At 45.8% G+C, this 18,015-nt stretch overlaps 1 protein-coding gene across 1 annotated transcript in view; it reads left to right on the top strand.

Annotated features, from left to right (window-relative positions):
- The window catches only part of Bcl2 (B-cell CLL/lymphoma 2), a 169,201-nt gene extending 162,966 nt beyond the window's left edge, over positions 1 to 6,235 (top strand). The window contains exon 3 of the mRNA XM_013018897.1: positions 1,017 to 6,235. Within this exon, the coding sequence (XP_012874351.1) occupies positions 1,017 to 1,151 (135 nt within the window). The 3' untranslated portion in view covers positions 1,152 to 6,235. The remainder of the gene's footprint in view (positions 1 to 1,016) is intronic.
- Positions 6,236 to 18,015: the final 11,780 nt, after the last annotated feature.

The raw sequence follows: 18,015 nt of genomic DNA, 5'->3' as shown, positions 1-18,015 counted from the left end.
CTGTGAGAGGCCGACAGAGCCCTGTTGTGCATTGCAGAGGCCCAGACCTCATATAGGTCAGGCTAAGCCCCTCCCAGAACTGCTTCCGCTAAGCATGGGCACCCACCGGGTGCAGAACTGCTCTGAATTGGGGTTCAAATCCTGCCTTTGCCATTTGTTATGTATATCTCTTCATCTCTGTGAAGCTCAGAGGTTTCAACTGCCATTGTCAACAATAACACCATAATGCATTCTACAGAACTTCTTACCTATTTGTTTGTTTTGGTAGTACGAGGGTTTGAACTCAGAACCCTACCTGCTTGAGTCAGCTCAATAATGCAGCCCCAGCTCCAGCTCTCATTTCTAAATGAAACGAAATATTTCCTAGCAGTGAACTCAGTTGACTGTTCATCAGAAGGGAGTCTTCAATCCTTTTGCTAATCTGCCCTTCCTCTTTCGCAGCTGCCCTGTGATGGACAATGCCTTTTGCAACAAGCAAGCCAGTTGCTTGTTTGTGTCCATATTCAGAACAAGTTAAATGACTTTGTACAATTACTGTGCAGAATAAGTAAAATAATACTTTGGGCATCTTGGTGTTGTGCTGGGCCTATAGCAAGCACTCAACAAAGAAGCATGCTAGGTGTTGTCTTTGCTGTGTTTTACTATTTCTAATGAGTGGCCATGCTAGGTAAAATTGCAAAATGTCCATTATTTTCCAGTGACCTTTGCTGTTTCACATTTCTTCTGAGCACTTACCTCTCTGATCCCTTACTCCTGGTCTTCATTTTATGGGACTCTGCCCACCTCTACTAGGTTTTAAACTGTTTCATGTCCTGCCTTAGCTCTAAAGTGCCTGGCATGGAAATGGCTTTCCAGTGAATAGTCCCTGAATGAACGCAAAGCATGAACCCTGAATCACTGTCTCGGAGAGCCTGCTGCCTTTCCTGTCTGGCTCCTGAGCGTCCCAGGTGTCAGGCTGGGTCTGTCCCCAGCTCCCTCTCCTCTCTAACACGCGTTCTTTTGCTCTCCCGCTGCAGGACGCCTTTGTGGAGCTGTACGGCCCTAGCGTCCGACCCTTGTTTGACTTCTCCTGGCTGTCTCCGAAGACTCTGCTCAGCTTGGCCCTGGTGGGGGCCTGCATCACCCTGGGTGCCTACCTGGGGCACAAGTGACGTCCCGGGCCTTCCCCCAAACCAATATGCAAAAGGTTCACTAGAGCAGTAGAAATAGTATGCAGCGTCAGTGACGCACCGAGAAATGCAGTTGTGGTCTCTTTAGAAAGAAAGCAAAACACAACACACACACACACACACAGAGCTTTCAGGCAAAACGTTGAATCAGCTATTTACTGCCAAAGGGAAATAACATTTATTTTTTACATTACTAAGAAGAAAAAGGTTTATTTATTTAAGACAATCCCATTGCAGCTCCCGTTTTCTTGGAAACCCTATCACTAGCTGCCAGGCCGGCGTGTGCGCCTCCCCCTGTGGCGCGGCCGTGCCCGGAGCGCAGACGCACCTGCTATCGGAAGAGCCTGTGCGGAAGCCCAGCCGAGGCCCCTCCGGGATGGCAGAGGCGAGGCCGGGGAGAAGGTGTTCTTCTCCCGGTTGCAGTCACCGGCCCTGGCGCTGAGCCGTGGCAGGCAGGGTTCTCAGAGGGGCGGCCATTCTTCCCTGAAGAACGGGCACTTGACCGTAGGATGCACACGGTACTCACCCCATGAACGGACTCACCCCGGGAACTTCTTCAGACGGACGTGGTACCCGCTGAGACTTCCCCATCGAAGGACAGGGAAGGGAAACAAACAAGAAAAAAAAAAAGGCCCTTAAACCATAGGAAAGTATTTTTTTAAGCTACCAATTGTGCCCAGAAGCATTTTAGCAGTTTGTATACGCTATCATCCAGTACCTTAACCCCTGATTGTGTATAGTCCTATATTTTGCATATGTCCCCCGTCCCCTCCAATACTTGCTCTGTGTGAGTAGGAAACAGAATCCTCGGGATTGGAGGAGTTGGGGTGTTTTGGTGACTTCTTCGCCATCAGGAAGACTGGAGTCACCCAGACCATCAGGCGGCCACAAGTGCCTGCGTTCAGGAGACTCACATCTGCAGATGCGGCCTCCGGGGAGAGCTTCAAACAGAGCAGTGTGGTCTCCAAATGGCTGGAAGCTGAGCGAGCTCAGAGTTTCCACTGTCAAGAAAGAGCAATAGGGGGTGTGGAGCCCCCCAGATGGGCCTGCTCACACAGGGAGTGCGGCTGCGTGGAACACAAGTCTTCTGAAGACACGCGTCACTGGAGGGAGGGAAGCGGGCTCCATGCCTCTCCTTTCCCAGCAGAGGGACGTGAGGTGTAAGGGGAGGAAACGGCCCAAGCCCTTTAGGCCTCTGTGCATGCGTGTTGGCGGCCCTCAGCCTGTCTTGTGGCTCAGGGAAGGCTTCGGATGACCTTGAGAGGGTTGGTCACCTGTCCTAAAGGAAGCGTTGAAATGAAGTGTCATGGATTAAATGACCTATGTCTATGGAATTACATGGGAAACATTGTCTTGTCATTGTAGTTGGTTTTGTTTGAAAACCTGATAGAGGAAGAGAGGGGGGAAAAAAGTAGTCCTAGGTGTGGAGTGTGGGGATTAGATGTTCAACCTGGGGCATTAAAAAAAAAAGGTAATAATAATAATAATAATGGTGGAAAGTTGTAGAGAAGTAGCAAAAGACGTGAAAGCTCTGGCTAATAAATGAGAAAAAAAGATTTTGAGTTTAGAACCATCCTGGAGACATTTGTGGAAGAACTTTGTGGCATTATCACATTATATACCATTTATCTGTATTAACTTGGGAATGTACTATGTTTGATGTTTAATGCTGTGGTTGATATTTCAAAAGCTGCTTTAAAAAATACATGCATCTCAGCAGTTTTTTTAAAAGTATATTTAGTTATAGCCTCTACCCTATTTGTTAGAGAAAAATATGTTAATTTTCCATCAGAGATATTTGTGTCTTTGATACTTCAGAAGCATTTTTTTTGAGGCGGGATCAGCCCTGAGTCTCAGCAACCTGAGCAACCTCACTTTCTCCCCCACTGAAGCTCTGTCTGAACCAGTGCAGCCCTCCGTGTGTGCACTTCTGGATCCACAGGACTACTCATTGTCACGTATCTATTGTTCCTTTGACCTTGTTTCTTGACAGTTTACTTGTCCCCAGGCAATTCAGCATTTTAACTCATGTTTCCTAGGATGACATGCATGTCTGGCTCAACCCATGGGGTTCATTCAGTTGGAAGTCCAGATGGGAAAGAGCCAAAGGACAAAAATCTGGCCATCACGGTGGGCCCTGCCAGGAGTTGCTTTGGTGTGGCTTATTTCAACAGATGCATCCAGAGCCCTCCTTCCGCAGTGCCCTTCCCAGCGGCCTTCTTTCCCAGCCCTTCCTGGAATTCGAGGGGTTCCCTGAGAAAGCCGAAAACCCACCTCGGAGTGGCACAGGCTCCGGCGGGGCTCAGGGAAAACAATGGCCAGACCTTTTGAATGATCCTGCTTTTTGTAAGCAAATTCTTATTTTCTGAAAGGTTTACATGCTCAACATGGTGAATAGAGGATTTCAAACCTTGTGCTGCTATCCTGCATGGATCATGTTCCTGGCGTCGGGTTGCAGTACATGGCGCAGAGGCCGGATCTGCCAAGCTGCTTTCAGAGTAACGTGAAGAACACGGACTTCGGTTTTGTTTTGTTTTTTAACTATAAAGCTCATTTTGTCTTTTGTTGTTGTTGTTGTTGTTCAAACTGGGATATGCAGAGTATTTGAAAATGTATATATATTAAAAGTCATGGGGCCTAACTTCTGGCTGGTTTCCTTTGGGAGTTTTGTTGTCTGATTTTAAGGGTAGTTGCACCCAGCCACCCAACCCCAGGACGGAACAGTATTGTGGCTCTAAGAGTAGTGGATGTTGCATCTTTCTTCTTGTTAAACATGTTAGAAGCAATGAATGTATATATATATAAAAGTCTCCACTAGTCCATTTTTTTTCCTTCTCTTTTTGGTTTTGTCTCAACCCTTTTGCAGTCGGGCAACAGAGAACCATCCCGGAGAATGTCATATTGAGCAGGGACTCACACCTGATTGTCAGTTCTTCTTAATACTTTGAATCTTCTCCATGTTGGCTGAGGTCGGAAGAGAACAGAACACACATGCTCCTCCCAGATGGGATCCAGCGCTGTTCATGGAGCGCTCAAGAAGAACTGCGTTCCACGACTTCCCTGTGCCCTGGAAGCTTCACTGCCTGGGCAGCCCAAAGGAGGAAAGGAAACAGCCCCCCCCCCCAGCGAATCTGCAAGAGCTCACAATGTCTGTAGGTTTAAGCTTTGGATTAAGATTACATTTTGAATTAAGGACATGCCTCAAAAACACAATGTGGTGGTCTCAGGTCACTTGTCTCTGCTGATGGTAAATGTCTATTGCTTATACCTGACGTGGGGGTGGGGGCAGGGCTGGGGGGGGCATGCTTGTACATCCAAGAACCATTATAAATCTGATAGTGATAATCAGAATTAAATGTACACTATTGGGGGGGTCCCAGTACATCTCCAGCGCTCACATAAGAACCTATTAAATGGACAGAACTGCACACAGTCTTTATTTGTCATTAAACTAAAACAATTCATAAATGTGAGCTTCAAGTCTAAGTCCAATTGTACTCTGAGGGCAGTAGCTGTTTTTATACTTTCTTATCACTTATAGTTAGAAACGTATACCTACTCTATCAGAAAAGAAAAAAAAACACAGGAAAGGGCTTGAAATATAAACCAGCCTAAGGAAATTAAGGAGTCAGTGGAAATTCCATTCTGATCTTATTCTGTGGTGTCTGTTGCAGCCCAAACAGATGTGGTTACACACTTGAAGAAATACAATTCCACATTGTCAGGCTTATGAATGTTCCAATCAGATCCGTATTGTAACTCAGTTTGAATCTCTCAAGGATATTTTTTTAGAATTATTATTACTATGAGACAAAGGATAGTTGTGAAGGTAGGAGGGAGAAGAAAATGAGCAAAATAGTCTCAAGATTGGGCCAAGGAGGGGAGGTTTTCAGAAAGCCCAGGACTCTGGGAGTTGAGAACTTTCTATTGAGTCAACATGATGTCTTCATGAAGGCCCCTAAGCATCAAGTGAAAATCATTTTTCATTTCTGTGGTGCATTAGGATTCCAGAGCTATTGGCCCAGTTCAAAGACGAGCTTAGTAGGAACAGGCAATATTATGTTTCCGCTGGCGATGTCCTAATGGATATTAACAATAAACTTGCCATTTTAACCAAAAGGCTATTTAATGACCATCTTCTAGTTGGTAGGAACATCTGTTTCTAAATGTCTATTATCCACACACAAAAAGTTTAAATTAAATTAAACATTGTGAAGTGGTATTGGGTAAATGATCATAGGAATCCCTTGGCCTTACCCAACAAATCATTCCATCCTACCGTCTTTGGACAACCATGAAATCTGCGTCTCACTGGGCACAAAGAAAACCAGATGGAGTATGAATGGTACCACACCAATTCATCATGAATTGGTGCCCTAGAAAAACACACTATTCTTTTTCATGTACCAAAACTAAGTACAGAAGATAAAAAGCACGTCTGGAAGGTGGGAAGGCCAGCTTACCAGAAGTGCTGGTTCTGTTACCCATCGTGAGAGCCACGGCTCTGCTCAGCAATGCCACACATCCCGTCTTCATTTTGGAAATCTGCAGTGGGCCCAGCAGCTAGCTCATTTCATTAAATTTCTCCCCCCAGGGTAGCGTCGAAAGGATTGACGGCTGATTAAATTTGGGGAAGGGGGAACTTTCCTATGGAAGTTGTGGGTTTTCTTTTTCTAATACTATCAAGTTTCCACCAATTTTTGTTCTTGTTTGGAATTACTGGAGGTATTTTTCTTTTAAATAAATAAGTGTACAATAAATATTTTGTATTGAAAGCTTTGGTCATCAAGATTTTCATAATTTTACCTTCCACAGGCTGCTTTTAAGATTGATGCTTTTTATAGGGGTGGCTGATATCCACAACACTGTACATACAAAAAGATTATATATATATATATATGCTAAGCATACTTTACATAGTTAAGTAAAGTGAGTCTTCAGTTAGCAACCATTAAACATAATGGCACTTTGTTTGTGTTGTTGGAAAATGTCACGTTGCCATTAACCTTTCCTTGTCTATCCAGTTAATTTTGTGAAGAAAAATAAAGTACAGTGTGAGATATCAATTGTGCCCTGGAATTGTTTGTAACATGCTCCCATGATTTTTCATCATTTAACAAGATTTTGGAAAGCCCTCTAAACAGTCAGTAGAACCCTCCAGAACCCCATTCTAACAAAGCCCTTGGAGACCGCCAGAGGGATTGGCTTAGTGGTGAGCCTGCTCTAGAAGGAGCTCCCTTTTGTTTCTTGGTCACTCGTCACCGGGTTAGGTTTAGGACGGACAGGCTGGGCTTGAGGTCTATTCCTTGAGATACAGCTACTGTTGCTGTTTGGTGGGTTCTTCCATAGAACCTGATGTCCTTGCTTCTCTATTCCTAAGACAAAGGGTTGGAAAGAAAGGAGGGGAGCAAGCTGAAGGCTCCATCTTAAAGTTAGCAATATAAGATGACCAAACCAACCACTTGCTTGGGAGCATGAAAGTGCTGTTGCAAGGAAGTCCAAGGTTCGCCATATTTGGGTCTTGATGTCCTAAACTACATTCATCCAAGGCTACTGCCTTTGATTTGGTTTAAAAGACTCTGATCATGACATCTGCTTGTTCATGGTTTGCTGGATAGAACCCGGAGTGCATACTACCAACCTGGAAGGTAGGTATTGGTCTCTCCTCCAGGATAAAACAGAGACACAGAAGTGCATCAACATGCTCGACTCCATGACTCCATGGCCCCTGGCACCATAATTTCTTCTCTTCCAGTTGTGGTCTCCCAACTACTGAATGAAAACCCAGGGAGGATCCCCATTTCCAAGGGACCCCAGCTATGGGCAGTATTCAGGATGAAGGTACTCAAACTTCCCAGCCCTTCCTAATCCCTTGAAAGTCTGTTGGGGAAAAACAGGAGCATTCTATCAGGAATCCTAATTACTTCATGGGATGGGTTATAAACTACATTGGACAAAACAAATTCTGCCACAGACAGTTTGAGGATAAGTTACTTTGACAGACTATTAACAATGAATTGGGAATTACGTTCTTGGCAGCTCTTTACATTTAAAGTTCAAAACTTGAACAAAAGTGTGCAGAGGTGGTATCTGCCTCAAACTTTATAGGTGACACACTGGCCAACTGCTTGGAAGGCTCCTTCTCTAGAAGTCCCTCTCCATCTAGCCTCTCTTGATTAGAAGCTCAGGCAGGCATGCAGGGGCGGATGCAGATAAAGAGTCTGCCTGTGCTGAAGTTTGGACCAGGTTCTTGCATAACGACAATTGTCAGCATCACCCATTCTAGGAACAAGAAAGTGAAGAGTCAGCGTCACTAAGACTCATTTAGCTGCACAGAGTCAAAAGAAAAATGTTGTCGAAAATACTGTCCAAAAAACTCTCGGAGGGAACCCCTTGAAACGTTTACTCTCAAAATACCATGGGGAGCAGAAGAAATCTGTATTTTAGGAGTTGAAACCAGCAATGACATATTTACAGGACTCTTTAAAGCTTAAGATCATTCTAGTACTAAGATTCTCTATTGTTTTCCCTTCATTTCATTCTTTCTTTGTCTCAGTATTTCATTTATTTAGCAGAAGTCGGAAAGCCATTTTGTCCTAGGCAGAAATAGGCAGGTACATTTTTAGACTTGTTTAGCACAAGGTCATGGAACATTCCAGGTTAAAGTCATGGACAGAAATGCCTTGAAGCCTGCTTTGCTTCTTGTCACAGGTCTTCGCTAACAATAAAAATATATAAATAAATAATAATAAGTGCAGGACTCCTTGAAGATGTGTTCCTATGGGAATTTGCCACTAAAAGTGCCTGCTTCACTTGGTGTCAGATGCAAGTGACACTTCCAAGTACCTCCCATCCAATCAGTGAGCAGGAAACCCAGCCTTTCTCCCTGTGGTACACCACCTAGAACCCGAGGCATGTAAGTCAAGACTTCTGACAGCCAAGGATAACAGCAGCCGCCCCAGGGTGTCAGATCCTCCACCGTGAAGACGGGAAATGCCTCCTGCTGGGCTTTGCTCCCTCAGACTCACTGTCCTGCCTGTCACCAGCCCTTCATCACCCTGCTTGTCTATTTGGATAATCTTGATTTTCAACACCCCTTTACCTTCTGAGACTTGCTTCTGATTTCAGTTTTTTTGTCTCTCTTTCCAAGTTTGTGTCATAAACCGACTTGATAGGAGAGGCTGCTACAACTGTCCCCCTGTCTTTGGTAACATTAGAAAATGGGTCATATCCTTAATACCTCTCCATTGAAGGTAGAATATGATTTTTCCTTTTCTTTACTGCATGGCTTGTTATGACGGAAGTTGAGATTTCTCTCTTTTTATACTTTCTGTAAGTACTACTCTATGCCTCGTTGTATCTGGCTGCAAATGCATTCTAAACTTTCGTTACTTGGCATGTTAAAAAGAGACCACAACAGCTCATTGCCCATCTCACCCTGCCTCCATCTGTCTGTCTGTGTCCTGAGTATACCTACGCCATCCTTCATGCATGCTCCTTAAATAGCTAAGCCTGCCCCTCCCGCTTCATGAAAAGCATACCCAAAGCAATCGGTCTTCTCTCTCCTCTCACCTACTAATACTGGACTTTAATTACAGACTCCTTTCAGGCTGCTCTACAGATCCCCAAACAAGAATTCAAAGGGTGGCTGTCAGAAACTCTGAAGTTCTTAAGTTTTCCCTACTTTCAAGCTGGTGAGTCTCTCTGCCCAGTATCCACAGACACTGGCTGAACACCGAAGACACTTGAGTCAGAGCCAAAGGACCGCTTAGTACCCATAGTGATTGTAATTGCTAGACTTACTTGCCTTTGTAAGTGGGATCTCCATTTCTCAATTCCCAGCAGGCTGTAGGAAGAAACCTAGAGGACACCTGCAGACACAAAGGGTTAACATCGCAACAGGAACTCTGTGAAGTTATTATTCCTGCCTTCCAAGGCTGCTTACTGTAAAAGCATTCCTGAATAGTCTGGAACAGAGAACTATCAAGTCTGCGCACAGTAGGAACAGGAAAGTGAGAGGTCCAAGACAATTCTGGCTTCATCATGCCATGACAATTTTGTCCACCAAGTGTGAAGACAGCAAAATACAGCCCTGCGGGCTCTGCTGAGGGCTCTGCTGCCTAAAAGTCTAACGTCCCACCCGCCATCGCAGCTCTACCTTGGCCTAGCTCCTCTCTTTAGACACATTCTATGTATCAACGTCTCTGAAACCAAATATGGTTTCATCTTCTTAAGACACACCAGAGCGGCCTCCACGCAGCCGAGGCCGAGCCAGCCCTGCGATCTCTCCTCTACGCTTGCTGTCTGCTGGCACCTAGGCATTCAGTAACAGCTCAACTGCGACCAGCTGTGGATCCACACAAACAATGGGTTTGTTTGTAATCCACTCCCAAGACTAGACCCTTTCTTAGTTACCCTTTTCTATTCTTTCCGACATTTTCCAGACTGAACATCGAAGGCACACCAGCTCACACTCGATGCTTGTTTTGTGGGTTGGTGTGTGGATGTAATTGTTTTTCTAAAGGCAAGTGTGGGCTCACCTCTAGGCATTAAGAGTTACTGAGACCCAATTCTTCGGTGTAGGAAGCTTCATGGAAGTGTCTTGGCTGGTTTTGTATTTGTATTTGTTGTTGAAATTTAGCTCAAACTATTTAGTGAGCTCAGTGCATTCAGGGTGGTCTTGGCAGGTCCGTCACTCAATGGTGTCCTTCAAGATGGGCTGTGTGGGTCCCTGTGTCCAGGGGTAACTTAGAACCTATTCCCCTTAGCCGGGCCTTGAACCTGAATGTCTGGAACAATCAGTCGGCTGCCATGTCCTTGGGGATGTTTTTCTCTGCCTTCTTTGTCTGCCTTCCACAGGCTGTGGGCCTTCCATCTACGAATCTCACCAGATTCTCAGTAGACTAGAACAGAGTCGATGCTGTAGACTGTAGACGTCCAGCTGAGCAGCAAGGGGGCCTCCAGTGTCCTTTGATCTTCTCTCCCAAGATGACCATCATGTCATGTATCCATGTGAAACCTCTCAGCTGGATAACAAAGGGGGAGGGAAGGAATAAAATATTTATAGGAGAATTATTTCTCACAAGCAAGCATTTGTTCTCAAAGCTTTTAGAAGTATAATTTTCTCCTTCTTGGGTTTTTCTGGTTTTAATATGAAACACTTTAAAGTCCCGGGGTTTGATTTCCAGGAAGCAATCATCTATGTTGCCTTGGGTGGAGTTTAGAAAAGAAACTAGGTTTCAGAAGTGAAAATGTTTCCATTGAAATTGCCACATGGAGCTCTGGGGTTCTTCAGTGTTCTTGCATAATAAGGGTCCCCTTCCCAGAGCAGGCGCCGGGGCCTCGGGCTTCCCTGCTTCAGCTCTTCCCGCAAGACGTCTGCTCTAGCGCAGCCCCAGCGGGGACAGCTGGCCGTCAGTCCCACCTTCCCAGTGCCTGTGGTATCCTTAAGCGAGCGTGTCTGGGCTGGCCAGCGCTTCCCAGCAGAAATGATTAGGAGCCACACGTGTGGGTTTTTAATCTTCTAGCAACCACATTAAAAAAATTCAGAACGACCCCCTGATACGATGCTTCACGATGTATTTTGGGATCTGATCCGTCACGCCCACACAAAGTAAATCTAAAAAGTACTGAAACAGCTTACATTCCTTGCTCGTGTCTATGAATTTGTGGGGAACTGACCTGGGTCTCACATCTCGGCTCAAATGAGCCACATTTGAGTGCTCCGTGGTCGAGTGGCTAGTATGTTAGAGAGTGCAATGCGGGCTGTGGGTGTAGACAGCTTACAGGTTTACAGCTCACATGGACAAACGTGACCCCAACACGCCTCTCTCTCAAGCCCTCTACCCCAGTGCTGGTGAATTAAGTGGCTAAGGCCAGAAAACATCTTTCTAACTCCCTCCCCACAGCTTCAAGCTCTTCTGCAAGCTTCCCTACAGAAGTTCCCCAAAGTTTATCAGAAACAGTTCTTACTTTTCTCTTCTTTTTTCTTCTTTTTATGTTGGGCTGGTCCTGGGACCTAAACTCATGGCCTGAGCACCGCTCCTTACAAGGCTTTTGTGCTCAAGGCTAGTACATTACCACTTGAGCCACAGCTCTACTTCTGGACTTTTCTGCCCAGGCTGGCTTTGAACTGTAATCCTCAAATCTCAGTCTCCTAAGTAGCTAAGATTACATTGAGTGAGTCAGTGGCTCCCAGCAGAGTTCTTACTTCTGAAACATTTGGTGTTAGTTCAAGGGGAAAGTAGGTCTGGAATATGTCAAATAAAAGTAGAATTAGTTCCACTGGTTGGCAGTGAGAAAGATCAGAGGCTCAGGGTCTGAATCCAGACCTCCAAATGTATGACTTTAGGCAAAGCATTTGCCTTGGTCATTTCTATGTTGTTATCAGTTCAAAGGGGAGTGATGTTTGTCTTCCATATATCCTACTTACCAGCTTCACGGAACAGGGAATAAGAGAGATCAAAATGGTAAGTGTCAAGGACGCTAGGATGTCACGGACAATGGAAAAGAACAATACTTATTATTCCAATCCATTAAAAGTACCAACTATAGCCGGGCACTGATGTCTCATGCCTATAATCCTAGCTACTCAGAAGGCTGAGATCTGAGGATCTGGTTCAAAGCCAGCCCAGGCAGGAAAACCATGAGACTCTTGTCTCCAATAAACCCCCAGAAAACCAGAAGTGGCACTGTGGCTCAAGTGGTAGAGCACTACTAGCCTTTAGTTGAAGAGCTGAGGGACAGCACCCAGGCCCAAAGTTCAAGCCCCATGACCAACCAAAAAAAAAAAATACTAACTACAGGAAACAATAGGCTTACAATAGCTATGAAGATTGTATAAGGAAGAAGCTTTTATTAAGAAACAAATTCCTATAATTATCCACAATGTCAACAGGGCCCATGACCAAACCTTGATGTGTCATTTTTATTGAGCAAGGGGTGGAAAGAGATGGATGACACTCCAGGATAATAATCAACTATCATCCCTGGAGCCAACCACACATCGCGGGAATGCATCCTCATATTGCCTAGCAATAAACTTCATTGCAATCTTGACAATGGCCCTGCTGAGAGCATTGCGAGTGGACCCGATTTTCCCAGACCCATGCCGGAGGTATCCACAGAGAGGTCCCGTAATATCACTGCCTGGGAAACCACCTGGATATTTTGGCTCACTAATAGCTTTTAGATTAGTGACATTAGTGTCTAATGTTCCCTAGGACGCTACTTACCACTTACCTCCTTGTTGTTTTCTTTCAGATGAGGCCTGGGGACAGGGGAGTCGGGACATACGTTCTCTTTCTTCCTCAATGGTTCTCTCCCAAGTGTTCCTTAAAAGCAAAATTCCAATTTTGAACTTTTCCCACTTGGCTTCCCTAATTACTTCCTTTATGTTCCACCCAGATGTGCCATAACAATTCCAGTTTACATAGCACGGAGTTATTATTTATCTCATCACACTCAGCCCCAGCTCCCAGAGAAGCCATGCGCATCCTGCAAAGGCGGGCAGGGAGAGAGGTGCTGGCCTTCATGAGCCGCTACAATTGTCCTGCATTCATATCTGTGCACAGAGCATGTCCACCTCCAAATCCACATTCTCTGCTTGTGTGATGGACAGAGATAAAGCAAGACTGATCAAAGCAGAGACGCAAAGGCTGCTGATGCACTATTTATAGCACAGGACTCAACCGTCCACCTTCCCTGGTATTTCAACAGAGACTCCAAGGCAGATAGAGAGGCAAAAGAGCTCTACAGAAGGAAAAAGAGGAGTGGAGACAAGTTCTGGGCACACCATAATCAGAGGTAGACAGCTGGAGCTGAGCTAGCTGGAAGAGGACTATCCATGTGCTAGGTTAGAGTACATACTTGGCTTTCTCTGTTTGGATTGAATCTGAGCAGGGGTAGTGGAGGAGAGGCAACAAGAAAGCTCGCAGATAATAGCCAAATCTGTCCATTTTGCAACGGTCAATTACAGATGTTACTGTGGACTTCCCAGATTATTATTAAAGTTGATGGCTTGATTTTCTGTAAGTCTATTTTCTAGCAGGCTGCTTCCTGGGCTCGATACTGTGGATAATAGGCTGGCTTCCTGAACTGGTTTCTGCAGATTGTGGTTCAGATTTTTAAAATTAATTAATTTTATTTATTTCTGAGTGCCAGTCCTAGGGCTTGAACTCAGGGCCTGTGTGCTGTCTCTTAGCCTTTTTGCTGAAGGCTGGTACTCTACCATTTGAGCTACACCTCTACTTCTGGCTTTTTGCTGGTTGACTGGTGATAACTTTCCTGCTCTGGCTAGCTTCCAAGTTCACTCTTCATATCTCAGTTTTCTGAGTAGCTAGGATTACAGGTGTTAACCACCAGCACCCAAATCAGACTTGTATCTTATATACGGGCTGGGTGTCATCCACTTGCCTATTCAGGTGTCAACAGAAAACGGTGAGGACAGAAGGAGCCTGGGAAGGGATACACATGGTGAGGAAGTTATTACAACTCACATAAGCTAGAGCTTCGAAGACCAAGGCCGAGAGAGGTAGGGAAGGAAATTAATTAAGAAGGGCACAACCCCAGAGTCTTCTTTTCCTGTCTCTCTATACCATAGTTTTGTTACCCATGATAATCATCAAAGATTGATTTCAGTTAGCTTATAACTAAAAGCAATTGTCCAGAATTGCCTTTCATCTCTTTTCCCGGGGACAAGAGGCTCACAGAGGTGGGTTTTGAGCCCCCAGTCCTGAATTCTCCATGACTACCATGCTCTGAACCCTCGGGGTAGACTCGTTGCACGTGAGCAAGGTGTCATGAATTCTGGTCTCCCATGAGATCCCTATGCCCTGCAGAAACCCTGGGTGTGGTGTGAGGGGCACATCCATTGTCCGCCTGGCTCTGAGTCTGTGTTTATGAAGCATGCTCCAGACGTGCCTATGACAGACGGTCTGTACACCCTCCTGTTCTGAATCTGGCCCTTCAAACCACTGTCCATGCAAGCTATCACGCTGGGAGCCTATGACCCCAGCGCAGTGACCTGCTGCCCTTCTTACAGAGTGGATCCCTGTGCTCTAATGGCCTTGGAAATGTGATGGCACTCCTCACACTCTTCACAACAAACAGCAGTGTTTCTGGGTCTCCAAAACAAGATCCACTCTTCACTTCTTTCTTCTCCTTGCCACAAGTCACTAGAAATAGGAAAAATAATTTAAACAGAACATGATGTACCCTGTTGAGCCTCTCTAAAAAGGAGTCAGTGTTTTTATCCTTCAAGATCATTATGATGGTACATTGTGCTACTTGTAAACATCAAGTCTACATTTGATATGAAGAATTTGTCTTTAAAAAAAAACCCAAGTTGTCTAGGAGAGAGGAGAAAAAAGGTTAACATGGTCCAAAAAGAAATGTTCTCATTACCTGTCTTATGAAACAGTAATGCCCCTGCACAGCACATTTGTAATAACAGTACAGAAGTATCTTAAAATCAAGTTGAAATAAAAGATTCCCAAATGGCCAAAGGGAACAAAGTATTCTCCTAAGTCCCTGGATATCATCATGGAAGTCACTTACATGGATGGGTCTGTGCTTCTTCAAATCCTGATCAAATCAAGGAATTGCTGGTGATTCCTGAGAAAGCAGAGCTTTCTGCACTAACAGCGCTGCTCTGAATTTGTACTCGTACAGTGGCCCCCTGCCACGTGTGGCCACGGAGCCTTTGACAGGGGCTAGTGTGAATGGGAAAGATGGTTGGAATTTACAGTCTGTTTTGTTTCATTTTACATAGCCATATATGACTCGTGGTTATGTATCGGCTGAGGTTGTGTATTGCAATAAGGGGAAAATGATGGAGGTCCTCGCGCACACTTCCAGCTGGGCACAGAGGGAACGATGCCAGACCAGGAAACCACACGCCTGCTGTAGGACTAGCAAGACCACTTGGAATTCAAAGGGAAAAGGGTAAGGAGCTGGAGGCCGCCACCGCCAGAGGGAGCACATGCTTCCTGGATCTCATTCCACAGCAGATACCAGTGACCTCTTGGCTATGGGAACTTAGTCTAGTTAGATCAGAGCACTAGCACCCTGCCACCAGCCTGTCAGAATGCTTAGGATCAGAATCACAGGGAGATGGATAAACCTAGAACAAATCATGTTAAGTGAAATAAAGCAAGCTCAGAGAGCCAAATGGCGCATGCTTTCACTCACAGGTGGAAGCTAGATCTAAAATACACCAATACACTGGGTCATGATCAATTACCCAGGACGCTAAGCATTCACACACAGTGAGACCAGAGGAGGATACTCTTGAGGGAGGAACACACAGGCGCCATACCTGTGTACATCTGTTTATAGAAAAGAATATTTACCAAAATAAACTTCAGGAAATGAAAATAAGAGGTTGTTTTTTTCTTTGTTGTGGCTTTTCTTTCCTTTTTGTCCTGTTTGGGAGGGTAAGGGTGCAGGGCACAGAAATGGAGGGACAAAGTGTGAACAAATGCAGCAGGGTCACTCGCCTGACACTATGTTGAAAATGAACTATACAATTTGCAGGTGAGGACAGGAGGGAAAATTTGGGAGAGAGTCAGGGTGATATTGTCCCAGAAGAAATGTACTTATAACCTGACTTGCCTAACTAACCCCTCTGTACTTCACCTTTGTAATACAATAAAAAAATTAGAATCTATGAAGTATGCATTAAATACTACAGAGAGAAAAAAGAAGTTTCAATTTAGATGAACCCAAGGAACCAGATCCAGCTTCTTACAACATGGAACCTGCATGAAAAACCTTACTCTGGGTTGGACTCATATTCCCCGCCGAAGGGATCGGCGAGGCCCAGTAGGTCATGTTTCTTTTTAGGAGGTAAGAAAGGGAACTGAAATTTGGTACTCATATGTACTCACCAGAGCGAATGTTTTAAAAAAGAAAGAAAAAGCAACAGAGACACTCATTTGTGCCATTGTGTTTTACACCATCGCGCACCTTTAATTGCCACATTAAAAACTCCTTCCAAGGCCCTGTGGAGTTAGGTGATTATGTTTAGTATAACCTTCTGGGTTTTGGTTTCATGCAGACCAAGAGAGAATATGGAAACACGTAATTCCATACTATCCAGAGCTCTTGAGCCTCAATTAAAATGTTTGTTTACTTATCTGCTAATCTCATTATTATTTTTTTTTCTAAATTCACTCTCAAGTAAGTGAGAGTTCAGAATCTGAAGGTCAGCCATTTCTGAAATATGACCAAAATGGAAACCTGGGGGGGGGGTCCTATTCATCAGGAAAGGAGCGCCGAGAGCCCAGATGAATGCCTAGGGCTGACCCTCACCTCCCCCCCCCCCCGCAGCAGAAAACCACTTTCTGTGAGAAAGTATACGCACAGAGGAGTAACTTTTGAGAAATTTACCAGTGATTTTTATCATGGTAAAGTGAGCCTCGATCCCATTGAGAATACTTGCTATTATTGCTAGAAATCCATAGAGCCTCTGTATTTATTTTCAGAGGAGTTTGGTATCATTTTTATTATCGCTCTTCACAAAAAGCCAAACAAAAACCACTTGAACCTCTAAGAGGTGGATCAGATAGGCTCTTTCATGCTTTCTCTCCTCTCTCTCCCTCCTCATTCCCCCACCCCATCTCCTCTCCCTCTCCCCCCCCCCCATTTCCACATCGAGTTCCCTAGGGTTAGCCAGCCTGTCTGGGTCTGGACTGGGATGAACAGTTCTGGTCTCTACAGCTGAACCGTCCCTGGAGGCTGAGCCTTCATCCTCCAAGGAGCCGCCTCAGAGCCTCGGTGCAGCCAGTAACTATGCCGACAGACAGCCTTGCTCCCCCAATACTCCTGCTCCACTACCGGGCCGACAGCCCCTGGACTCCCACCGTCTCACCTTGGAAGGTGGTTCTTTGGGACCCTGTGTGGCGAACCCCATCTAGGTGTGAGCCAAGACCCTTCTTACTCTGATTCTCTTCTAGAGCCAATACATCCCATCATTATTTTTTTTTAATATGATCGGCCGGGGTCCCCCAGGTGCTTTTAGTCTCAACTGGTGTCTTGTCCAGGGTAGAATGTTCCTATACCTGCTGGATCCCCCATGGAGTGGGAAGTTGGGGAGACTGTGCTCCCCAAACCTGAGTCAGTTCCTTGCTCTTCTCAGCAAGGCGAGCCAGCAGAAGGCCATTGTCAAGGCCAGCACCCCCTTTCTGGTCACCCCAAGGAGAACAGAGGCAAAACACAATGAGGAGGGGTCCCAGCTGTTGGGGGGAGGAGGAGACAAAATAAGATTAGGGAAACAAAACAGCACCTCAGCTAAGCCAGGGAACCAAGCAGACAGATTCTGCCCTCAGGGTCTGAGCTTGCCTAATCCCCCATCACCCGCGACACAGAAGAGCCTGGTGGGCCTCGTGGAATGTCACCGGCCTCCTGGGCACAGCAGCACTGAAGGTGATCGGCAGAAACCAGCCTCATCACCAGGTAAACCTGAGAAGTCCTGCAGATTACATTTCCCTCTTGTGGAGTCACCTAGGCTGAAGGCAAACAGCGAGAAGTTCCTCCCTTAACCCTGCTTAGCCCAGAGCTCTCCGAGCCGGCCGTGCCCTGCTCTTCATGAAGGTCACCCACCCACCCGGCCGTGCCCTGCTCCTCGTGAAGATCACCCACCCGGCCGTGCCCAGCTCTTCATGAAGGTCACCCACCCGGCCATGCCCTGCTCCTCGTGAAGGTCACCCACCCACCCGGCCGTGTCCTGCTCTTCATGAAGGTCACCCACCCACCCGGCCGTGCCCTGCTCTTCATGAAGGTCACCCACCCGGCCGTGCCCTGCTCCTCGTGAAGGTCACCCACGCAGGGGCCGCAGGCTTGGCGA

Source organism: Dipodomys ordii, unplaced genomic scaffold (assembly GCF_000151885.1).
Source record: "Dipodomys ordii isolate 6190 unplaced genomic scaffold, Dord_2.0 Scaffold43, whole genome shotgun sequence".
In the NCBI taxonomy this organism is placed as follows: domain Eukaryota; kingdom Metazoa; phylum Chordata; class Mammalia; order Rodentia; family Heteromyidae; genus Dipodomys; species Dipodomys ordii.
The sequence above is the reverse complement of the archived record's forward strand: the minus strand, read 5'-3'. Positions and strand labels throughout refer to the sequence as shown.